At 46.9% G+C, this 25,727-nt stretch overlaps 1 protein-coding gene across 2 annotated transcripts in view; it reads right to left on the bottom strand.

Annotated features, from left to right (window-relative positions):
- Positions 1–25,269, bottom strand: part of LOC124010500 (sodium channel protein type 2 subunit alpha-like) — a 37,987-nt gene extending 12,718 nt beyond the window's left edge. Inside the window, exons 1-17 of one of the 2 annotated variants that reach the window (XM_046322994.1) lie at positions 24,969–25,269; positions 21,748–22,067; positions 20,389–20,507; positions 19,161–19,250; positions 18,459–18,587; positions 15,348–15,439; positions 12,092–12,373; positions 8,263–8,326; positions 7,134–7,275; positions 5,023–5,229; positions 3,969–4,232; positions 3,389–3,730; positions 3,009–3,144; positions 2,293–2,531; positions 1,444–1,617; positions 851–1,207; positions 71–616 (exon numbers count right to left, since the gene is read on the bottom strand). In XM_046322994.1, the coding sequence (XP_046178950.1) occupies positions 71–616; positions 851–1,207; positions 1,444–1,617; positions 2,293–2,531; positions 3,009–3,144; positions 3,389–3,730; positions 3,969–4,232; positions 5,023–5,229; positions 7,134–7,275; positions 8,263–8,326; positions 12,092–12,373; positions 15,348–15,439; positions 18,459–18,587; positions 19,161–19,250; positions 20,389–20,507; positions 21,748–22,014 (3,450 nt within the window). In that variant the 5' untranslated portion in view covers positions 22,015–22,067; positions 24,969–25,269. Of the gene's footprint in view, positions 1–70; positions 617–850; positions 1,208–1,443; positions 1,618–2,292; positions 2,532–3,008; positions 3,145–3,388; positions 3,731–3,968; positions 4,233–5,022; positions 5,230–7,133; positions 7,276–8,262; positions 8,327–12,091; positions 12,374–15,057; positions 15,150–15,347; positions 15,440–18,458; positions 18,588–19,160; positions 19,251–20,388; positions 20,508–21,747; positions 22,068–24,968 lie in introns of both variants that reach the window. The other variant, XM_046322993.1, reaches the window with a different exon arrangement.
- Positions 25,270–25,727: the final 458 nt, after the last annotated feature.

Genomic DNA, 25,727 nt, shown 5'->3' with positions numbered 1-25,727 from the left:
AAGATGTGATGTGACTGTGCTCGTTGCTACTTAACGGAGCAGCAAAGGGGTCTCTAGTCAAACCTCTTACCTCTTTGCTGCCCATAGACATTTCCTCGGAGGCCGAGTCGCTGCTGAAGTCCTCTGTGATAGCGGTCTCAAAGTCTGACTCGCACACCGCGATGGGCACGCTCACCGTCAGGCTGGGGTTGTGGATGAACGACATGTAGTTGCACTCCTCCTTTGGGTAATTCTCCGTACTGTCTCCTAACCCCACCCCCAACCCCCCTCCGGGCCGCCCGTTCCCCTCCTTCAGATAGACCCCACTCGGATCTTTACTGATCTCGACCAACGAGTGTTTTGAGATGCAGTTGCCCCCCTTGCCGTTGATGGAGCTGTGGAGCTCGTCCAGGGTCTTACCCCCCTCCAGTGACTCCCCCTTGACCCGTTTGGTGGCTCCGCCCCCGAGGAACAGGCTCTGGATAACCTGGCGGATGGTCACCTTGACCCAGGCCACGCCCCTCTGGATGCGGCCCACAGCGATCTGCAGGTTGTTCATCTCGCTGTCGTCGTCTGTGGCCGCCAGGTTGTCGGCGCTGAAGGAGCTGAGCAGCAGGGCCAGGAACAGATTCAGAACCTGTAGAGACAGAGGGAGGAAAGGAGTTCATTCTGATCTGGGTTCAGTTGTTAATATGGAGATTCAGTTAATATTGAATATTGCATATCACTTAAATATGGCAATGCTTAAACATATTTGCTGCACCAGTGTCAAACACAAATTGACCAAGAAAGATTTATCACAAGTAGAGTGATATCATCCATAGGTATGGGGATTCTGGGATATACAATGACTAACAGCAAAAACACCTACCACCAGGTTCCCTATAACCATGACCATCATAAAGACGATGAGACACATGCTCTGGCCAGCCACCTCCATACAGTCCCACATGGTCTCGATCCACTCCCCACACAGCACCCGGAATACGATGAGGAACGAGTGGAAGAAGTCGTGCATGTGCCAGCGGGGCAGCTGGCAGTTGTCTGCGATCTTACACACACACTCCTTGTAGCTCTTGCCGAACAGCTGCATGCCCACCACGGCGAAGATGAACACGATGATGGCTAGGACCAGTGTCAAGTTACCCAGAGCTCCCACCGAGTTACCGATGATCTTGATCAGCATGTTCAGGGTGGGCCAAGACTTGGCCAGTTTGAACACCCTCAACTGTTGACAAGAAGAATCACATGAGGAGTTTTGTTGTTCGTGATTGTGACTACGGTATTAATATCCACCTAGCATCAATCAACAAAGGATGAAGATGAATATTAGCACTGTATCAAGGAGTACATGGGGGGGGTAGTATGGTTATGTTTCCTGTAGAAATGTGGCAACTAGAAGGTACACAATCTGCTCTGACAGGGTCGAGTCGGGAGAAACTGGTGTCAGAAGTGGGATCTCACCAATCGGAAAGACCGGAGCACAGACAGGCCCTCCACATTGGCCAGGCCGAGCTCCATCAGACTCAGACTGACGATGATGCCGTCAAATATGTTCCACCCCTGTTGAAAGTAGTAGTAGGGATCCAGAGCGATTAGCTTGAAACACATCTCAGCCGTGAAGATGCCTGTAAACACCTACACAGAGACAGAGGCAGTAGTTAGATTTGAGCACGGTTAGACACACTTCCATAGACTGAGTGTTAGTGGTTGTGTGGGTAGTGTGTGGGTTAAGCTTGGCTAGCCATACTTATTTTGGACCTATGGATAGTGGATAGATGTACATCTTTGTATACAGTTTCAACAGTATGTGGCCAACTTGATGGCTGAATCTTCGTAAAATAGACTTAGACAATGAAACCGTGAAAAATAACAGATTGGGGATTTGGAAGATGCCACGTGTGACTTGGAGGAGAAGCTATATCAGGCGCAAGAGATTTTCCGTACAAATTCCTTAGAAAGGAAAAAAGCAGCAGCGGACATTTCTGAACTCTTATCCACCAGACCTGTACATCCATGAATGGATCTCTATCATTTGTAACTGTTTCTGATGTATGTGTTGTGAAGTATTGTCCAATAGATGTACTATGTAAGGCATTTATTTACCTGTGTTTCTATTTCACAATTCATTTGACATAGAATGCTGAGTGAAAAAAAATATGGAAATATATATTGATGTATTGTATGAAGATAAAAATATACAATTAGAAATGGCTGTTAGGGGAGAAAACCATCCCAGTGACAGTCTCTCTTTAACAGCTTGATATTTCGAAAAAGCCTTGCAAGTTTACGTCAATAATATCGAACACTTACCAAGTTCCCGACGGAGAGGACGTGGTTGAACTCCGTGGTCATGGGATAATGTTCCATGGCCATGAACAGGGTGTTGAGGACGATGCAGACGGTGATGGCCAGGTCCACAAAGGGGTCCATCACCACCGTGTTGACGATCCCCTTGAAGCTCAACCACATAGGACAGCAGTCCCAGATCAGATAGGTGTTGGCAAACTTATACCAGCATGGTGGACACTTCTGCCTGGACTCTTCAAGCTCTGGAAAGGGTTAAAACAGACACATTTTGGAGTCATTCCCCCCCCCCCCCTTTAAAAAAACAACGATTTAGTCATTTAGCAGACGCTCTTCTCCAGGGGGACTTACAGGAGCAATTAAGTTAAATGACTTGCTCAGGGGCTCAGACAGATTTTTCACCCAGTCAACTCAGGGATTTGAACAAACAACCTTTTGGTTTGTGGTTAAAGGCTAGGCTACCTGCCGCCTGTTGGCATGTATACATGTCCACATTTTGGCTATAAGGCATTATGACTTGTTATAAGCACGTATAAGAAGTATCAAATATCATATAGTTAACTTTCAGGAAAGTGCTATCATGCTTTTATCATGCTAAGGAGGACACTTCATTGATGGCACACACATTAATAATGGTTGTTGTAGGCTTTGAGTCTTCAAGATGTTCGGTTCATCGGTCTGGTATAATAACACATGATTGAATAACTTGGTGTGACACCAACCCTCCATGGTGTTGGTGAGAATACTGGCCACACTCATCACTCTGGCTCTGGCTCTGCCTGGTTCATCTAGGTAGACCATGGAAGCCTGGCGAGACCTCCTCTTCTTCAGCCTCATCTCAGAGTCAGTGGTCGTCCCCTGGAGATCAAGAAACATCTGGAAGAGTTATTCAGTGTACGGACTAGGTGGCCTGTAAGGGACTCCTGACCCTAACCATGACGAAACCAACAATGTTGGGTTCACTTCAAATAGTATTTATTTTCTGTCAAACACTTTAGCTGGGCAAAGGAACCAATAGAATAATCCCAAAAGTGCAGACCCCGTTCATCAGGCTCAATCAAAAGAAAATGAATAATATTTGGCGCCTGGAATTATAGCTCACCTCAGGCAGGAGCAGTCCTACAGGCGAGGTGGGCACCGAGGTCCCTCCCACTAGCGAGACGACGCCGTTACAGTCCACGGTGCAGTGCATCTTGCCGTTGGCGGGAAGCAGGACGCGCTGAGGGGCCAGGCTAGTCTGACTGACCGTGCTGGAGCGGCACTCGACACGGCAAGGCGCGAACAGGGAGCCGCGGCGGCTGTCGGTGTCCTCGAACGTGCTCTGCTCGTCGTCGGCGAAGTCGTTATCGGAGACAGCATCGCGGGCGCGGCCTCGGAAGCTAAACAGGCTAGCTTGGCTGTTCCTCCTCGGGGAGAAGAGGGAGCCGCGGATACTGAGGAGAGACTGGTGGAAGAGGAGAGGGAGAGGGAGGAAAAAAAGAAAGGGGAGAGGAGAGAAAGGTATCAGTAATGAAAAAGAGGAGGAGGTTGGAGATTATGGAGGTTATGAAACGGAAGAAGGGAGATCAACATGATTGGAGTGACTCAGTGGACACTCCGCCCGGTGGAGTGATGAGGAAGATGATGGTAATGAGGACAATGGTGACGAAGACAATGACCCTTTCCCCTCACTGTGTACTCGCCTGGTTGGGTGAGGAGCATCTCTTCTCGTAGGACAGCCGGTTGGCATCTATCGAAAACCGGAAGCTTAGCCTCTTGATACTGTCCTCCGACTCGGACTTGTGGAACTTCTTGTGCTCTCCCCTCTCTTTTCTCTTCTTCTGACGGTTCATTCTCTCCTTGGCGCTCTTGGAGCTGAGTTTGGAGGTCCCTGAGGAGGCTTCTGAGGAGGGCCCCCCTCTCCCGCTGTACTCTCCGTGGCTCTCTGTGGCTGCTGCCGCGGCAACCTGCCAGCCAATCACACACAAGCACAGTTGTCACGGCAACCGCCACCCGTCTTTGGTGGACAGAGCAAAGAGCAGAGCAGCAGGCAACACAAAATTACCCAAATCATCTTCAAAGAACTTCTAAAAATGGAGGCCTGTGTTTTGTCCCACAAACTGACTGTTTTCCTAACGAAACTGTCAAAGATTAAAAGGTTATCTGTTCCCGGGAAGCAAGTGAACAACCCAATTGCTCTTTAATTACAAGCCCTGCAAAACCTGAATAACTGTGGATTCATTTACAACAACAAAAAGAATGAAATCATTAATTTTTCAAAAGCAACCATGCTTATACTCAAGTATATAACATCTTCGTGATATCCATGTTTTTGTTATTATTCTGTTGCTGGACACTTGCTGGTCAAGCTGTTATTGTAAATAAGAAATGATGTGTAGCAGATGGAACCTCCCTCCCTCCACAGAACCTAATACTGTACTACCAATACCGCACAGAGTAATTATTCCTTCTTTATCTACCTCTTGTTTCCATAGTAATGGAGCACCCTTGTCTGTAGAAGCTTGACACCAAGCAAGCACCAAGACATACTTATGCAAGAGAGGATTATGGACTTAAGAGAGAAGGGCAATAGAGGGCAGGGTAGCAAAAGACAGAGAAAGACATGGAGGACTGTATGCACCCACTACTGTGTCATTGCTCTGGATAAGATGGTCTGCATAATGACTCAAATGCAAATTATTTAAAAAAAAGTCAAACTCTCTAATGCAAATGCACAAGCAGAAAATCAGCCAATACCAATGCTTCCTCCTGCTGTCTCTTGAGCTGCTCCAACATGGCCTGGAACTCCTCCTCCTTCTGGGCTGCCTCCTCTATGGTGGCCTGGTTCTGCTCGTCGTAGGCCATGGCCACCACAGCCAGGATCAGGTTGACCAGGTAGAAGGAACCCAGGAAGATCACCAACACAAAGAAGATCATGTAGGGCTTCCCCGCCGCTCGCAGGGTCTAAGAGGGAGGGAGAGAGAGAGGGACGGCGGGGGGAGAGAGAGGGGGAGGAAGAGAGAAGGAGACAGAGAGAGAGCGGGGTGGTGGAGGGAGAGAGGGGGAGGAAGAGAGGAGGAGACAGAGAGAGAGTGGGATGGTGGAGGGAGAGAGGGGGAGGAAGAGAGGAGGAGACAGAGAGAGAGTGGGATGGTGGAGGGAGAGAGGGGGAGGAAGAGAGGAGGAGACAGAGAGAGAGTGGGATGGTGGAGGGAGAGAGAGGGGGAGGAAGAGAGAAGGAGACAGAGAGAGAGTGGGATGGTGGAGGGAGAGAGGGGGAGGAAGAGAGGAGGAGACAGAGAGAGAGTGGGATGGTGGAGGGAGAGAGGGGGAGGAAGAGAGAAGGAGACAGAGAGAGAGAGTGGGATGGTGGAGGGAGAGAGGGGGAGGAAGAGAGAAGGAGACAGAGAGAGAGTGGGATGGTGGAGGGAGAGAGAGGGGGAGGAAGAGAGGAGGAGACAGAGAGAGAGTGGGATGGTGGCGGGAGAGAGGGGGAGGAAGAGAGAAGGAGACAGAGAGAGAGTGGGATGGTGGAGGGAGAGAGGGGGAGGAAGAGAGGAGGAGACAGAGAGAGAGTGGGATGGTGGAGGGAGAGAGGGGGAGGAAGAGAGGAGGAGACAGAGAGAGAGTGGGATGGTGGCGGGAGAGAGAGGGGGAGGAAGAGAGAAGGAGACAGAGAGAGAGTGGGATGGTGGAGGGAGAGAGGGGGAGGAAGAGAGAAGGAGACAGAGAGAGAGGGGATGGTGGCGGGAGAGAGAGGGGGAGGAAGAGAGAAGGAGACAGAGAGAGAGTGGGATGGTGGAGGGAGAGAGGGGGAGGAAGAGAGGAGGAGACAGAAAGAGAGTGGGATGGTGGAGGGAGAGAGGGGGAGGAAGAGAGAAGGAGACAGAGAGAGAGTGGGATGGTGGAGGGAGAGAGGGGGAGGAAGAGAGAAGGAGACAGAGAGAGAGTGGGATGGTGGCAGGAGAGAGAGGGGGAGGAAGAGAGGAGGAGACAGAGAGAGAGTGGGATGGTGGAGGGAGAGAGGGGGAGGAAGAGAGGAGGAGACAGAGAGAGAGTGGGATGGTGGAGGGAGAGAGGGGGAGGAAGAGAGAAGGAGACAGAGAAAGAGTGGGATGGTGGAGGGAGAGAGAGGGGGAGGAAGAGAGAAGGAGACAGAGAGAGAGTGGATGGTGGAGGGAGAGAGGGGGAGGAAGAGAGGAGGAGACAAAGAGAGAGTGAGAGAGAGAGAGACAGAAGGAGGGAGGGAGGGAGGGATAGGGAGGTAGGTAGGTAGTTAGGGAGGGGAAAGAGGGAGAGATAGAGGGAGGGGGAAGAGGGATAGAGGGAGGGGAGGGAGAGAGAGAGGGATAGAGGGAGGGGAGGGAGAGAGAGAGGGATAGAAGGAGGGGAGGGAGAGAGAGAGGGATAGAGGGAGGGGAGGGAGAGAGAGAGGGATAGAGGGAGGGGAGGGAGAGAGAGAGGGATAGAGGGAGGGGAGGGAGAGAGAGAGGGATAGAAGGAGGGGAGGGAGAGAGAGAGGGATAGAGGGAGGGGAGGGAGAGAGAGAGGGATAGAGGGAGGGGAGGGAGAGAGAGAGGGATAGAGGGAGGGGAGGGAGAGAGAGAGGGATAGAGGGAGGGGAGGGAGAGAGAGAGGGATAGAGGGAGGGGAGGGAGAGAGAGAGGGATAGAGGGAGGGGAGGGAGAGAGAGAGGGATAGAGGAAGGGAGATAGATAATTGTTTTCATCATATGCATTTTCTTTTCTTTACCAGTATTCCTGAGTTGTTTCACTGTTATTTTAAATGAAAAAGCACTAAAAGGGGTCAAGCATATCTGATCAGCAAACAGTGAGCGGCCATTGTGTTTCTAACCAGCTTTGGCCCACCTGTTGGTAGAGGTTTTCCCAGAAGTCCTGGGTCATGAGTCTGAACAGGGACAGGAAGGCCCAGCCAAACGAGTCGAAGCTTGTGTAGTCGTAGTCTGGGTTCCTGCCCGCCTTAATGCACGTGAATCCCTCTGGGCACAGCCTGTGGTGAAGACCCCCATACACAACACAACAGGTCAGCAACCATGTGGTGGTCACTAAACCACTGCCACAAGCCACTTGTACAGTACAGAGCGATACAGTGGATATTTACAGCGTCCACTGAGCATCATTGGTTTTCATTCGATCGACTTAACTGTACGTACACTGAATAGGATTTGATTCACTAAGATCAGCCTGACTACAGCCTGACTACTATCCACTGTAAGTGGCACTCGTTTTTATTAGACCGACTTGACTGCATCAAATTAGTCAATTCTGCTGAAATAGTATAGTCCTCTCCACTCTCTTGTATTAATTAGCACCAAGTGCTCTATTCTAGTTAGCATGTCGTCAATGCCTAAGTGTTAAGGGAACAAGTGAGTATGCTTACATGCACACTAATAACTCGATATTAAACTGATTACGGCAGAAGGCCGAGTATGGCATTAGTCATGTAAACACCTTAATCGGATTATCTTAATCGGCGTAAGGTCAAAGTTGATTAAAACACCTGGTTTTCTGAGCAATCTTTCTAATTATTAGGACAGCAGCTTTATCGGCCTTTCCAGCTGTGTATTTGATCTGTGCATGTGCCAGGACCGGAAGCATAAAGCCTCCCTCTTATGAGTGAGGGAAGTGAGTTTAGAAAACCTGAAAGGATGCATCTTTGAAATATTTTTCACAAACAAACTTCATTTGTCCAAACTCAATCAAATAGCCTTTGCAAAAAATAACATGTTCAGTGTTGTAAAACGTTTATCTTGTCTGCTGATTTTCAGATGTGTCCATTTAAACATGATTATTAGGTAAACCGTTCTTCTTGCAAAGCACGTAAAGGTTTTAATCAAACTATTGCATTCATCTGACAGTGCACAATAATCATATTTATGGTGCGCATGTAATCGTGCTCAGTAATTCCGTATGCGTGTTGAGGCTGGGTTGGTGAATGTAATTGTCTATGTAAATAAAGGAGGTTGTCAAGTCTCACCCGGCTCCACTGCCATTCCCACAGAGGAGGGCGTCCCTGCGGTTGAGGAGGTAATAGTAATTACCTACAAGGAAGAACAGAGAGAGGAACAATCTGTCAATATGTTGAGGAGCGCTCCAGGAAAGGAGGGAGGCAGGCAGGGAGGAAAGAGAGGAGGGAGGCAGGCAGGGAGGAAAGAGAGGAAGGAGGCAGGCAGGGAGGAAAGAGAGGAGGGAGGCAAGCAAGCAGGGAGGAAAGAGAGGAGGGAGGCAGGCAGGGAGGAAAGAGAGGAGGGAGGCAGGCAGGGAGGAAAGAGAGGAAGGAGGCAGGCAGGGAGGAAAGAGAGGAGGGAGGCAAGCAGGGAGGAAAGAGAGGAGGGAGGCAGGCAGGGAGGAAAGAGAGGAGGGAGGCGGGCAGGGAGGAAAGAGAGGAGGGAGGCAAGCAGGGAGGAAAGAGAGGAAGGAGGCAGGCAGGGAGGAAAGAGAGGAGGGAGACAAGCAGGGAGGAAAGAGAGGAGGGAGGCAGGCAGGGAGGAAAGAGAGGAGGGAGGCAGGCAGGGAGGAAAGAGAGGAGGGAGGCAGGGCAGGGAGGAAAGAGAGGAGGGAGGCAAGCAGGGAGGAAAGGCGGGCAGGGGGAGGAAAGAGAGGAGGGAGGCAAGCAGGGAGGAAAGAGAGGAGGGAGGCAGGCAGGGAGGAAAGAGAGGAGGGAGGGGCAGGAGGAAAGAGAGGAGGGAGGCGGGCAGGGAGGAAAGAGAGGGAGGCGGGCAGGAGGAAAGAGAGAGGGAGGGGGCAGGGAGGCAGGCAGGGAGGAAAGAGAGGAAGGAGGCAGGCAGGGAGGAAAGAGAGGAAGGAGGCAGGCAGGGAGGAAAGATAGGAAGGAGGCAGGCAGGGAGGAAAGAGAGGAGGGAGGCAAGCAGGGAGGAAAGAGAGGAGGGAGGCAGGCAGGGAGGAAAGAGAGGAGGGAGGCAGGCAGGGAGGAAAGAGAGGAGGGAGGCAGGCAGGGAGGAAAGAGAGGAGGGAGGCGGGCATGGAGGAAAGAGAGGAGGGAGGAAAGAGAGGAGGGAGGCTGGCAGGGAGGAAAGAGAGGAGGGAGGCAGGCAGGGAGGGAGGGAGGAAAGAGAGGAGGGAGGCGGGCAGGGAGAAAAGAGAGGAGGGAGGCAGGCAGGGAGGGAGGGAGAAAAAAGAGGAGGGAGGCGGGCAGGCAGGCAGGGAGGAAAGAGAGGAGGGAGGCAGGCAGGGAGAAAAGACAGGAGGGAGGCAGGCAGGCAGGGAGGAAAGAGAGGAGGGAGGCAGGCAGGGAGAAAAGAGAGAAGCGAGGCAGGCAGGTAGGGAGGAAAGAGAGGAGGGAGGCGGGCAGGGAGGAAAGAGAGGAGGGAGAAAAGAGAGGAGGGAGGCGGGCAGGGAGGAAAGAGAGGAGGGAGGAAAGAGAGGAGGGAGGCGGGCAGGCAGGGAGGAAAGAGAGGAGGGAGGCAGGCAGGGAGGAAAGAGAGGAGGGAGGCGGGCAGGAGAAAAGAGAGGAGGGAGGCAGGTAGGGAGAAAAGAGAGGAGGGAGGCAGGCAGGCAGGCAGGCAGGGAGGAAAGAGAGGAGGGAGGCGGGCAGGGAGGAAAGAGAGGAGGGAGGCAGGCAGGGAGGAAAGAGAGGAGGGAGGCGGGCAGGGAGGAAAGAGAGGAGGGAGGCGGGCAGGGAGGAAAGAGACGAGGGAGGCGGGCAGGGAGGAAAGAGAGGAGGGAGGCGGGCAGGGAGGAAAGAGAGGAGGGAGGCAGGCAGGGAGGAAAGAGAGGAGGGAGGCAGGCAGGGAGGAAAGAGAGGAGGGAGGTTTGAAACTGGATTAAAATATTAGAAATTTAGCAAATAATCTTAATGGGTTTTAAAACTTGTACAAAATCCAGATTCATGAATTAAGCAAACAATACGCTGTGGCCCAGTGGTTGAGTGCTTTAAGTGAAATAAACAAAAGCACTTTATTAAAATAATTGTTATTGTCATTATATACTGTATATATATATCGTATAAAGGGGGGTGCAACTCAATATTAGGAAGGTGTCCTTAATATACTGTGTACTGAACCAAAATATAGACGACTGACTTGACTGCATCAAATTACCCAACTAAATTCTGCTGAAATAGTATAGTCCTCTCCACTCTCTTGTATTAGCGCCAAGTGCTCTATTCTAGTTAGCATGTGTAACTCAGTTGTGTAACTCAGTAAAATCATTGTAATTGTCACTTTTCGTTTATATTTTTGTTCAGTATATACAGTATATGTAGATATATATACACAATTGAAGTCGGAAGTTTACATACATTTAGGTTGGAGTCATTAAAAGTCGTTTTTCAACCACTACACAAATTTCTTGTTAACAAACTATAGTTGTGGCATGTCGGTTAGGACATCTACTTTGCGCATGACACAATCATTTGTAACAATTGTTTACAGATTATTTAATTTATAATTCACTGTATCACAATAACAGTGGGTCAGAAGTTTACATACACTAAGTTGACTGTGCCTTCAAATAGCTTGGAAAATTCCAGAAAATGCTGCCAATGCTTTAGAAGCTTCCGATAAACGAATTGACATCATTTGAGTCAATTGGATGTGTACCTGTAGATGTATTTCAAGGCCTACCTTCAAACTCAGAACACCTACTCATTCAAGGGATTTTCTTTATTTTTACTATTTTCTATATTGTAGAATAATAGTGAGACGTCAAAACTGTGAATTATGTATATGTGTGTGTGTATATATATACGTATATACAGTATATATATAGTTCAGAGGTAATAACTCTAACAATATCTCATCATGACCATACCTGGAACACTATGGACCAAGGAGGACCACAATAAACACCATAGCCATTACTGTGGGTGAATGATAGATTGTTGTCAATAAATAAATAATTCACAAAAACAAACGATGCAAGGAGTAAACATTGCATTATACAAGGATATAAACCAATGCATCCCCTGAGACTGGAGGTCAAGGAGACATATACAGTCTGTTTGACAGTGTACAACAGCTCAGGGGAGGAGGACAGAGTCGTCCAAGAGGGAGTTTGACCCCGTGACCTACTGGCCTTGAATACTAAAAGCTGCAGGCTGCAGAGAGATGGAGAGGCTTACTGGACCTCTCACCGCTAACTGCTACACCTCCCTCCCAGACCTCTGTGACTCACATCCTCCATTACTCTCTCCATCCTTCCATCTCTCACTCAAATGGATTTATTTGCATGATATTGCATCAGTTCCATCGCCAACACTGACTGTCATTTTCCCCTGTTTTCTCTATCTTCTCTCTCCCGCTCTCGCTCTCTCTAGCTTTGTAAATCCATTTCCTCTTTATCCATAGACCATTTTCTCTCTTTCTTCATTTATCTCCTCCTCCCTTTCCGCCTTGTCCCCTCTCTCCCCATGACATCAGTGTCATATGTTTGCTGGTCTGGTCTGTGTGTCCGCCTGCCTGCCTGCCGTGCCCCACCGGCGGCCAGTGAGGAGCCCTCTCTCTCTCTCTCTCTCTCTCTCTCTCTCTCTCTATGTGCCTGTTTTCTCACACAGAGACATGGTGTAGGGGGCGATGGGGAGAAGGGGGTTATTGTGGGGGCGATTATCCGCCACGTTTGCCACAATTTCCCACCGGGCACTACTTGCACTTGCCCCGGCCTTCCGGCCAATCGCTGTCACTCTTTATCACGCTGCTTCACAGAAATTGGGCAGGGCATGGGCTGTCTGGTTTTATTACACAGAATATGAAGACTGTCTGAGTAGTGTGACTCAGATACTGTCTGAGGTATAGAACACGACCCTCATTACCCCGGCGCCCCTGCAGACAAACAAGCACTTAACTTACTCTCATTGTTGATGTACTCAGTCCAGTTTACGGAGCTAGTGATGTTGAAATCGGTTCCGTTGAAATCGGTTCCATTTAAGTCTGGAGTTCCCAGAGTTCTGTTCAGGCGGTCGTCGGGGGTCGTGTCATTGGCGAGGTTGCGGATACACTTCTGCCTCAGGTTGCCCATGAAGAGCTGCAGGCCAATCAGGGCGAAGACGCTGAGACAGAAAACGGTGAGGATCATGACGTCGGAGAGCTTCTTGACCGACTGGATCAGAGCGCCCACGATGGTCTTTAGTCCTGTAAGGGAGGGACCACGCACAGTCCTCGTTACCAGCTCCAACTGATTAATAGAACAGATACATAATATGGTATAGAAATGTAGTATAGAAATGCTAAGGTATGTAGAAATGCTTCAGCCCCCAATGATAGCTAGCAAGCAGCATAGGAGATCCATATGTCAAGTTTCTGTATGACATTCATACAGGAGCTGGTTGAGGATCGTGGATCTCTCCAGAGATGGTGTTGTTGGTGTTAAGATCACCCAGTTCTTAACACACTTAGATAAACCCGTGGCAAACTGTCTACACAGAAAGTCTAATTTTGGTTGACAATCAAAATCTCTTTTTGAATAGACTCAGATCACTACAGATATCGTATCATATCATTACGTAGTAATCTGTACAGCAATGTAATAATGACATAATAGACAAATTGCGATCATTCAGTTTGATAGGGACTAAGTGTGTTGGGGTTTTAGTGATGCTAAGCAGATGCTAAACTACAGTTTTTCTACAGACTGTTTTGCTAGCACAGACCGGAATATGTTCCAGGATTCTTCCGATGGCATTGAGGAGTAAACAACTTCAGTCATGGCTTCATCAATAAGTGTATTGATGATGTCGTCCCCATAATGACTGTACGTACATACCCCAACCAGAAGCCATGGATTACAGGCAACATCCGCACTGAGCTAAAGGGTAGAGCTGCTGCTTTCAAGGAGCGGGACTCTATCCTGGAAGCTTAAAAGAAATCCAGCTATGCCCTCCGATGAACCATCAAACAGGCAAAGTGTCAATATAGGACTAAGATCGAATCGTACTACACTGGCTCCGATGCACGTCGGATGTGTCAGGGCTTGCAAACTATTACAGACTACAAAGGGAAGTACATCCGAGAGCTGCCCAGTGACACCATCCTACCAGACAAGCTAAATTACTTCTATACTCACTTGAGGCAAGTAACACTGAAACATGCATGAGAGCATCAGCTATTCTGGACGACTCTGTGATCACGCTCTCCGCAGCTGATGTGAGTAAGACCTTTAAACAGGTCAACATTCACAAGGCCGCAGGGCCAGACGGATTACCAAGATGTGTACTCTGAGCATGCGCTGACCAACTGGCAAGTGTCTTCACTGACATTTTCAACCTCTCCCTGTCCGAGTCTGTAATACCAACATGTTTCAAGCAGACCACCATAGTCACTGTGCCCAAGAACACTAAGGTAACCTGACAAAATGACTACCCACCCATAGCACTCCAGTTTGTAGCCATGAAGTGCTTTGAAAGGCTGTTCATGGCTCACATTAACGCCATTATCCCAGAAACCCTAAACCCAATTTACATACCACCCCAACAGATTCACAGATGATGCAGTCTCTATTGAACTCCACACGGGTCCTCAGATCCTCAAAACGTTCTACAGCTGCACCATTGAGAGCATCCTGATGGGTTGCATCACTGCATGGTATGGAAACTGCTCGGCCTCCGACAGCAAGGCACTACAGAGGGTAGTGCGTATGGCCCAGTACATCACTGGGGCTAAGCTTCCTGCCATCCAGGACCTCTATGCCAGGCGGTGTCAGAGGAAGGCCCCAAAAATTGTCAAAGACTCCAGCCACCCTAGTCATAGACTGTTCTCTCTGCTACCACACTGCAAGCGGTACCAGAGTGCCAAGTCTAGGTCCAAGAGGCTTCTAAACAGCTTCTACCCCCAAGCCATAAGACTGCTGAACATCTAATCAAATGGCTACCCAGACTATTTGCATTGTCCCCCCCCCCCCCCCCTTTTATGCTGCTGCTACTCTCTGTTGTTATTATCTCTGTTATTATCACTTTAATAACTTTACCCACATGTACATATTACCTCAATTACCTCGACTAACCGCTGCCCCCGCACATTGACTCTGTACCGACACCCCCCTGTGCATAGACTCGCTATTGTTATTTTACTGCTGCGTATAATTATTTCTTACTTCTTACTTCTTATGTTATTTGTATTTTTCTTTAAACTGCATTGTTGGTTAAGGGCTTGTAAGTAAGCATTTCACTGTAAGGTCTACATGTGTTGTATTCGGCGCATGTGACAAATACATTTTGATTTGAAAGCGGGCTGATGTAGGTTGAGGTTAGAGACCCCCACTAATCATGGGTCCAATGATGTGATTGGTTCATCCATGAAACAGAGAGATGACAACTTTGTGAGAGTGTGTGTCATGGCATTGCCTAGCATCACTCTAGTACATCCCTATTCAACAACCACCATACACAGTGAACAAGACATACATGCAACATAGAACAAGGACAGAGGGGGAACCCTAGACACAAATGCTCACCACACAAATTGGCTTTTGCAATGTCTCATGCATAACAAGACAAACAAATCATAAATATTCTACCTAATTTCCCCAAAGGGCAAGATAACAAAGAAAGAGAATTACAGGAAGAAAGTGAAAGTAACATCATGATTGCGTCTAAAAGTGTGGAATCTTTTGCATCTCGATGGAGTGGGCCCGGATTCCTGCTTTTACTGGCCTTTGGAAAGGCAGCGTGACAGAGGCAACAACGCTAAGCTAAGCTAAACGTGAGATGCGCAGTTACTGTGTCTCAGATGGGAGTGAATTAGCCATTAGCTGTTAGCTTATAGCCTTGTTGCTAGCATTTAAGTGTTTAACCTTTAACCTCTGACCTGGGCTCTCTCACCTGGGATGACTGATATAGTTTTGAGGGCTCGGAGAACCCTGAAGGTTCTGAGGGCCGAGACATTACCCAGGTCCACAAACTCTGTCACATATCTGTAAGGGAAGGCAGCAGGGGGAGGTTTGGGGGAGGGAGGAGGGAGGAGGAGGGAGGGAAGGAAGGAAGGGGGAAGTCACACACACAGGACACACACCATGACAACACAAGGGGGTTGGGGGTTGGGGGGGGTCGACAAATGTCACAAACAAAAGACATCTTGGCTGACGGGTGAGAGAGCAGACACAGGTTCTTACCTGGGATGACCGAGATAGTTTTCAAAGCTCGCAAAACTCTGAAAGTGCGCAGAGCTGAAACATTGCCTAGGTTTACAAACTCTGTTACATACCTGCAGGATTAAATGCACAGTTAAAAATCAGCGTTGTACGCTGACATACTTGCAAATGCACACACACACACACACACACACACACACACACACACACACACACACACACACGCACGCACGCACGCACGCACGCACGCACGCACGCACGCACGCACACACACACACACACACACACACACACACACACACACACACACACACACACACATACAGACGCAGGTACACACATACGCGCATATGAATACACGTCAAGCACACACTTTCACAGTGGAATTAATTAGATCAAATACACTACACCATAAACAGGAATACGTTAGATATCATATATACAGTATATACGTTTTTGAGAAAGATTACTTGAAAAATACAATTTTATTTAGTAAATGTAGTTAATGGTTTCTTTTCATTGTGAAGAGAGATTCAAATGGAATTAATTGATGACTATTTGTTAATGTAAAAATAGAAATGTAATGAATTATGGCTGCATCATTAGATTTGGGGTGGGGTCGCGAGAACAAAATAAACAGGGTCCCCAGAAATTCTGGCAAAAAAAAAATGGGGTCTCCACTGAAAAAGTTTGAATACCACTGGTCTAGAGTGTTGAGTGTAGAGCACTGCTCTGACCTTATAACTCTAACCTCTGTGTCCTGACAGACCTCTGTGGCCTGACAGACCTCTGTGGCCTGACAGACCTCTGTGGCCTGACAGACCTCTGTGGCCTGACAGACCTCTGTGGCCTGACAGACCTCTGTGGCCTGACAGACCTCCGTGTACACACTTTTCAAACCAGTCCTTCCAGTTACATGGCAGAATCAGAATATCCACAGAGTGTAGAAACATTAAGGACACCTGCACTTTCCATGACATAGACTGAACAGGTGAATCCAGGTGAAAGCTAGGATCCCTTATTGCTGTCACTTATTAAATCCACTCCAATCAGTGTAGATGACAGGTTATTGAAAGCTGTTTAAGCCTCGAGACAATTGAGACATGAATTGTGTATTTGTGCCATTCAGGGGGTGAATGGGCAAGACAAAAGATTTTGAATGGGGTGTGGTAGTAGGGGCCAGGCACACCGGTTTGTGTCAAGAACTGCAATGCTGCTGGGTTTTTCACACTAGTCATGGGCCAGCATTTTGAGCGTGGGGTGGGGGGGGGGAGCATCTGAAGGTGTTCCTAATGTTTGGTATAGTCATTGTATATTGATATTTGGATTAGTGACATGAGTAGTAGTTTTGGAGTGAAGTGTTATATTAATTATACTTTAAAAAAGGAGGAATACATACATCATCCTATACTCAAACATGCTTGTTGTTGATATAGTCAGCAATGCTAGATAATATCCTATTCTATTGACTAGCTGGAAATATGTCATCCATACAGTTGAAGTCGTAAGTTTACATGCACCTTAGCCAAATATATTTAAACTCAGTTTTTCACAATTCCTGACATTTAAACATTGTAAACATTTCCTGTCTTAGGTCAGATAGGATGACCACTTATTTTAAGAATTTGAAATGTCAGAATAATAGTAGAGTAAATGATTTATTTCAGCTTTTATTACTTTCATCACATTCCCAGTGGGTCAAAAGTTTACATACACTCAATTATTATTTGGTAGCAATGCCTTTAAATAGTTTAACTTGGGTCAAACGTTTCGAGTAGCCTTCCACAAGCTTCCCACAGTTGGGTGAATTCATGCCCATTCCTCCTGACAGAGCAGGTGTAACCGAGTCAGGTTTGTAGGCCTCCTTGCTTGCACACGCTTTTTCAGTTCTGCCCACAAATATTCTATAGGACTGAGATCATGAAATTTGTGATGGCCACTCCAATACCTTGATTTTGTTGTCCTGATGCCGTTTTGCCACAACTTTGGAAGTATGCTTGGGGTCATTATCCATTTGGATGACCCATTTGCAACCAAGCTTTAACTTTAACTGATGTCTTGAGATGTTGCTTCAATATATGCACATCATTTTCCTTCCTCATGAAGCCATCTATTTTGTGAAGCGCACCAGTCCCTCCTGCAGAAAAGCACCCACACAACATGATGCTGCCACCCCCGTGCTTCATGGTTGGGATGGTGTTCTTCGGCTTGCAAGCCCCCCCTTTTTCCTCCAAACATAACAATGGTCATTCTGGACAAACAGTTCTATTTTTGTTTCATCAGACCAGAGGACATTCTCCAAAAAGTATGATCTTTGTCCCCATGTGCAGTTGCAAACCATAGTCTGGATTTTTTTATGGCGGTTTTGGAGCAGTGGCTTCTTCCTTGCTGAGGGGCCTTTCAGGTTATGTCGATATAGGACTTGTTTTACTGTGGATATAAATACTTTTGTACTTGTTTCCTCCAGCATCTTCACACGGTCCTTTGCTGTTGTTCTGGGTTTGATTTGCACTTTTTGCACCAACGTACGTTCATCTCTAGGAGAAAGAACACGTCTCCTTCCTGAGCGGTATGACAGCTGTGTGGTCCCATGGTGTTGATACTTGCGTAATACTGTTTGTACAGATGAACATGGTACCTTCAGGCGTTTGTAAATTGCTCCCAAGGATGAACGAGACTTGTGGAGGTTTACAATTGTTTTTCTGAGGTCTTGGCTAATTTCTTTTGATTTTCCCATGATGTCAAGCAAAGAAAGAGGCCCTGAGCTAGAAGGTAGGCCTTGAAATACATCCAATTGGCTGAAATGATGTCAATTAGCCTATCAGAAGCTTCTAAACTCATGACAGCATTTTCTGGAATTTTCCAAGCTGTTTAAAGGCACAGTCAACTTAGTGTATGTAAACTTCTGACCCACTGGAATTGTGGTACAGTGAATTATAAGTGAAATAATCTGTATAATCTTGTTGGAAAAATTACTTGTGTCATGCACAAAGTAGATGTCCTAACCGACTTGCCAAAACTATAGTTTGTTAACAAGATATGTGTGGAGTGGTTGAAAAACAAGTTTTAATAACTCTAACCTAAGTGTTTGTAAACTTCCGACTTCAACTGTACATCTGTGGTAATACTTACGCCATGGAGATTACCATGAAGTCCAACCAGTTCCATGGATCCCTGAGGAAGGTGAACTTCCCCACACAGAACCCCCTCGCCAAGATTTTAATGAGAGACTCGAATGTGTAAATTCCTGTGAATGTGTACCTGATCAAACCAAGACAGAGAGGCATTATGATGGTTGCTATGGAAGTCAACAACAACAGCCCTATTAAATCAAAATCTTATAACTGTTTTCCGGCTAGACCAAAACAACACTATTTCTCCTGTGCCAGTGTAGGCTCTGTTTCAATTTTGATGGCAAGAAAACAATTGTCAGTCTTATGCTAGTGTGGATGTCAGTGGAGGCTGCTGAGGGGAGAATGGCTCATAATAATGGCTGGAACGGTGCGAATGGAATTGCATCAAACCTTGTGTTTGATGTATTTGATACAATTCCACTTATTCCTCTTCATTCCTCCCCAATTAAGGTGCCACCAACCTCCTGTGGTGGATCCTAGAGCGTAGCCAATGTTTGAATTGTCATGCTAATTCATTTCTTATGGTTTCTCACAGTAAAAAATGTCTGAGAAACGCAAATACGCATTCTCACACTGGAAACAGAATTGTATCTTGTGTCTTACAAAGGAAGCTCTAAAAACGGGTGTCAATTGAATAGTGTAACAGCCAATAATAAGTAACCTATAGGAATGAAATCTAGAATATACGTAAGTCACTTACTCAACATTCTTGGCCCAGTCCGGGGGGTTGCTCAGAGTCATAAAAGCACAGTTGGTCAGAATGGTGAACATGATCAACATGCTGAACATCGTACAGAGACACAAGTCAAGGAAAGAACACACCACGTTCAGAGACACATGTAAAGCAATGTCACATCAAGGCTAACTATTAATGAGGACTAGGCCCCGAGTGTTCTGTGACCATAGGCCATAGGCTATCCGTTTTGTCACCAAAACCCAATATACTATCCACCACTGCAACCTGTATGCTCTCGTTGGCTGGCCCTCGCTTCATATTCGTCGCCAAACCTACTGGCTCCAGGTCATCTATAAGTCTTTGCTAGGTAAAGCTCCGCCTTATCTCAGCTCACTGGTCACCATAGCAGCACCCACCTGTAGAGCGCGCTACAGCAGGTATATTTCACTGGTCACCCCCAAAGCCAATTCCTCCTTCGGCCACCTTTCTTTCCAGTTCTCTGCTGCCATTTAATTGGGGAGGAATGGAGAGGACTGGAACGTACTGCAAAAATGACTGAAGCTGGAGACTCACATCTCCCTCACTAGCTTTAAGCACCAGCTGTCAGAGCAGCTCACATATCACTGCACCTGTACATAGCACATCTGTAAATATACCATACAACTACCTCATCCCCATACTGTTATTTATTTTTTATTTTTTTGCTCCTTTGCACCCCAGTATCTCTACTTGCACACTCATCTTCTGCACATGTATCACTCCAGTGTTTTAATTGCTATATTGTAATTATTTAGCCACTCACTATGGCCTATTCATTGCCTTACCTGCCTTATCCTACCTCATTTGCACACACTGTATATAGACTTTTTCTATTGTATTATTGACTGTATGTTTATTATTCCATGTGTAACTCTGTGTTTTTGTTTGTGTCGCACTGCTTTGCTATATCTTGGCCAGGTCGCAGTTGTAAATGAGAACTTGTTCTCAACTAGCCTACCTGGTTAAGTAAAGGTGAAATATGTCTTTTTTTATTAAAAATTACCCGGAAAAACTCCATGCCCTATACAGCCTAGAAATATCGACCCAGAGTTTTTCTTGGTCAGGTCACATGGTCACAAACGACTCAGGGACCCCCCTACCATAACATATTTTCAAAGTCAACATACAATTTAGTCACATTACTCTCACGTATTTGCTCTATATGACACCAAACTATATCAAACCAAACCTTGATATAGATGTGAAAGGATATGAGTGTACTAAAACTGCAATTGCTATTCTCCGTAGAGGATTGAAGGGGCTTAGGATGTAACAGGCAGGAGTGGCGTTGAAACGGAATATTGCCTTGCCACGATTTAATACTATAAATGTCTGAAAGAGACCGAGAGACAGAGAGAGAGAGAGAGAGAGAGAGAGAGAGAGAGAGAGAGAGAGAGAGAGAGAGGAAGAGTTGAGTTGCCCAAATGACATGCAGTAATATGTAGTACATCTTCAACTGACTATGGAACTAAGACTACAAGAAGTGACTGTGGCTGTGAAACACACCCATCCCAGCTGTACACACCACCACAGCACCAAGGCAAGGCCAAGACATTGTCCTCCAGTGTTGATGGTGTGCTGAGGCTGTCCTGTGGCCCTGTTTCTATTGGTGTTGATCCTTCTGTCTGGCACGCTCAAACCCCAGAGGACAGGAGAGCAGCCAGGCAGTCCCTCTCTCTCTCTCAGATGGACTCATGATATGTGTGTGTGTGTGTGTGTGTGTGTGTGTGTGTGTGTGTGTGTGTGTGTGTGTGTGTGTGTGTGTGTGTGTGTGTGTGTGTGTGTGTGTGTGTGTGTGTGTGTGTGTGTGTGTGTGTGTGTGTGTGTGTGTGTGTGTGTGTGTGTGTGTGTGTGTGTGTGTTTCCGTCTATGTGGGTGTGTATGTGTGTGTCTGATCATGGTAGTGTGTTAGGTAAGCTCTGTAAACAGCCGTCCTACAGAAGGGGCTTCTACAGTACATTGTGTCTTGATGATTACATGAAAGGCTCAGCTGGGGCCACAGTTTCGCCCAGTTCCTGTCACTTGTGCATTGGCTGCTAGTTAGGCTTGGCACCATCTGAGGAGGACCCTAGAGTGTTGGCTGCTAGTTAGCCTTGGCACTATCTGAGGAGGACCCTAGAGTGTTGGCTGCTAGTTAGCCTTGGCACCATGTATGGAGGACCCTAGAGTGTTGGCTGCTAGTTAGCCTTGGCACCATGTAAGGAGGACCCTAGAGTGTGGCTGCTAGTTAGCCTTGGCACCATGTAAGGAGGACACAACATGGCACATGAAGGCAGCATAAGGACATGGCACCATGTTTCCACTTTGGAGCACAGTATGCTAGCTTTGTTTAAAATTCAGAACATTCTGTGAACTCCTATGTGTCATTATTGGCCAGCAGGGGCTAATGTGATTGCCATTGAGTCTTGCAATGTCTTGTGAATGTATCATAATGCTTTTGAATAGAAAAATAGACCAAACCTTAAAGGTTGTGGGTGGGGTTTAGCCTGAGTCCCATATGACATGAAATAGGAGTTGGCAAGACAGCACAAACAGATCTGGAATTTAGGCTAGGTGTGGGTGTGACCAGTACCTTCTGGTTGGAGTAAAAGGGGTCCAGGTCCTCCAGAGGGGTGGAGACAAAGCCTTGGGGGATGTCCCCGTAGATGAAGGGGAGAGACTTCCCTGCCTCCATGTCGCTGTTGGGCTTGGGCTCGTTGTCGTCATTGCTGTCGCTACAGCGGTCCACGCGGGGTTTCCGGGCCTCCTCCTCGGCAATGCGCCTTTCGATGGCGGCAAGCGAGTCGGGACAGAAGTGGCAGAAGCTGTCAGGTCCGGGCGGTACAAGCAGCTGTGCCATCTTGTCATGGTGCTCCTTCACAGGGAAGCTTGGGGCTCCGCCAGGGCATGGGCCTGGGGAGAGAGGGAGGGAGGGAGATCAGGAAGGCCCAGCTACAACATTTAGCCTACAGCACATGTTGTGCATGACAAGTGGCCTGGGATACAGCCAGTACTCTACTGTATGTTTAGACAAATACTCTCCCCTCCCCCTAAGATGAACGTCAAATACATACAACTGAAACATGAATGGCAATATAATCTTAATTTCCCATGACTTCTGTTGTAAATTACTGTACTGTAGCACCATGTTCAGATATGCCAATACGTCATCATACACAGGGAGCTGGTTTATTTCTCTCTCTGATGGACGATCAAAGAGACTTAGTGTAGCATCCTTAATCCTAGTATATTTCCTCTTAAAGACATCAACGTGGTAAGAGCATTACAGGGTAATGTGCACGCAGCTCATGCATGTAGATATATCTACTGTTGAGAGTGAAACCCTGGATGACTGTCAACCACACACACACACACACACACAGACACACACACACACAGTGAAAAGGAAGGGAGACATTAGAGAGGGTTCGCACAGTTCCTCTGCCCGCATTGAACTCTGGGTACTCTTTCTTTCGAGATGCCCAGGGGGTCATATGCGGGGACAAGGGCAAGGCGAGAGGGCTGAGGCTGGTGACAGCCGAAGAGGGACCTGAACTGATGCAGAGGGACACAGACAGCGTTGGCCGAGGCCAACCAAACTGGACATCAGAGGCCTGTTTCAGCCGAATATTTTTATTTATTTGTATGAGAAGGGAAGTGGTCACCAAGTTAAATGAGATGTAGCTGACCACAGAGATTTTTAAAGCTTATTAAAATGTAATTCTATGTAGGTGACTTTCAATATGTCACCAGGGTTGTCACTGGGGTTGATTTAAACACAGCCAACTGCTGTGGATAGATCACACGCATTGTGGATACATCTGTGATGGAAATAAACACTCATTTTCTCTCTCGCCATGGCCTGATTCTCCATCAACATCAATCAACGCCCACACACACCTTCCTCTCCGACATTTATCTTTTTTTCCCCTCTCTCCAAAGGCCTACCCTGTTTCCTCCAGAGGCCCAGGGAGAAATACAAACAAGCACTCCCCTAAAGCCCAAGTGGGCCCTTAGAACAAAGCCTGTACCTTTAAGACAACACATATTCAGAGGTCAGTGAGGTCAGTGGGGCCTTCCTGTCTGGGAGCAGGGGCCAGGGAATAAGACTGTGTTCCCCCACCGGCTCCTCTCTCATCACATCTTTAGCACTGTGATCCTCGTTACAGAATGGTACTACTGACATAGCCTTCATTGTCAGTCTTTACCATGTCATATTTCTGAAACAATGGAGGAGCTGCAGTTGTGTCACCTAGCAACCCTACACTGTCTGATTTATGAGGCTACTACTGACACATGGCACATCCAAAACAGTGGCACAGCACCCAGCATACACTTCCATGGGGCTCCTAGGCCAGCCGAGGAGGCATCACATTTGCATTGATCAGGTTAACACCATTTGGGTTCTGATTGCCATTTGAGCAACTGACATCAAAATAGGTGTTTTCAGAGTTGATTGGTGTTTCTACGGACTATAAATAACAATTCAATTAACTATCTACTAACCCTGACCCTTATCCTAACCCTAAACCTAACCGTTACCCTTATCCTAGCACTAGCCCTTACCCTATAACCCTTATTCTGAACCTAACCGTAACCTTAACAACCAGTTGCTTATCAACAGAGAGTTTGTTGATAGTATGACCATCGTTTCAGCATCTACAGATGGATTGTCAGGACTGTCTAAATAAAGTGTGACTCGAAATCACCTTTGTTCTAATTCATGGCATGGAATAGGCCATAAATGAGGAATTACAGTGACCTCATATATCCTATGGTTCTTTGTACTGTAGACAATATCTGTGTCACTTTGTGCTAGCTAGCTTTTCCCATAGGGAGCTTCATAAACACATCTGCTTGTGTTCTAAAGACAGCCTGGGGATCCACTGCTCCGATGTGTGAGTTAGTTGACAGCACGTCACCTAAGAGCCCTATGAGAGGTTTACTAGACCCTATGCTAGTACACACTCCCCCAACTGAACCAGTCTCTGAAGGCTTGTTTTGCCTGGAGTCTAACAACACCGCAGACACTGGTTATTTCTATACTCTAAAGATGAATGAAATGGTATCTCCAGTTCTAGCATGCATCGGTAGCTATACTGTCTGGTATATTAGGGGTTTTGAATGGACATTACATTTCCGAATACATTTCCAATCAAAAGGTAGTCCTGGGTGGATGGCATTTATTCAAAGAATGTTTCTAATTTCGACCTCCACATTTAAAAAGGTTGTTTTAATATGATGATGTCTGTCTGTGATAGGGATAAAGAAGCTTCGGGAATATCATACTCAGCAGGTGATCGATATCACAGCTGGAATTTGTCAGATCTGTTCACAGACACACGAATCCCTCGAGACTTTATGTAGGCTGTTATCAACACATAAGTATGTATTCAAGACATACATTAAAGCAATACATACTGTTGTTAAATCAATAAATGTGACATATGAGTAGTAGTAACCGTTCATATTAGTACGTATTGCTGCGTAGCCAAATTTTCTCTGAACACGTCTGCTGTCCATGGTGCTGAAACGCGAATCAACACAGAAAACACCAATTTGGGGCTCATACACCAAACGGCAGACAGAAACAAATTGGTAAGCTACTAACAGAGACACAGGTATGTTGTCATCATGAGACTCATAGCCAAACACATGTAGGTGTGAAACAAGTTAGGAATCGATTGATGGCTAATAAATCCGTCTCGACAAGTGCAGTGGTTTGCTTTTAAATACGTTGCGTAGCTTTATCACGAACAATAAGCACAGGCTACAGGTATAATCTGAAAGAGAAAGTGAGGCTAGTAGCCATACCTTAATTGTCGTGGATTCAAAACGAGCAGGGGAGGCGGCAGCTGTCGCCATATTGACGTATCCGTGTATTTCCTCGAATTTACCGCTTCTCATGTGTAACATCTCCGCCCTGCCACCACCATCTGGTACGCACATAAGTCTCCAAACACCGAGGCACTCAGATCATAGTTGGAAAGGGCGAGGAACATTAAATAACAAGAGTGGCTATCTCTCTCAATCACCACAATCTCTGAAAACACAGCGACGTGAGTGAGTGACAAAGGTTCCCAAGCGCGCGTCAGCCACCCAACTGAATGGGTGTGAATGGATCTCTCACAGTGCCTGGGCGTGCCCTTACCCTTACCGGTTGCTTATTCCTTGTAATGGCTCCACTGTGGATGCTGTTAGCTGGAATATGGATAAACATTTGCATTTTGCCACTACATTCTCGAAGAAGCAGTGTTTCATTTATGACCACGAGAATATCTTATGTCCATGTGACACTAGAGTCATCTAAGAAGCAGTGGTGACATCTATTTTTCCATTGTCGCGACATGACCGCAAATGACTCAAGCTACTTGAACCATATCGATCGGAAATATTATCGTGATCAACGTTTGCTCAATGCGTTCGTGTGTTTCAGTAACACACGTTTAGAGACCACAAAATCCCTGCCAATTTTGATAAATGCATTGCAAGAAATGTATATGTCAATTGAAGGCAAATCAGTTAAACAATAGGGTTCTTGTCATTGATATGTATTACAACAAATTAAATGAT

Source organism: Oncorhynchus gorbuscha, linkage group LG23, assembly GCF_021184085.1.
Source record: "Oncorhynchus gorbuscha isolate QuinsamMale2020 ecotype Even-year linkage group LG23, OgorEven_v1.0, whole genome shotgun sequence".
NCBI lineage: Eukaryota > Metazoa > Chordata > Actinopteri > Salmoniformes > Salmonidae > Oncorhynchus > Oncorhynchus gorbuscha.
Note: the sequence above shows the minus strand (reverse complement) of the source record. Positions and strands in the feature narration are given on the sequence as shown.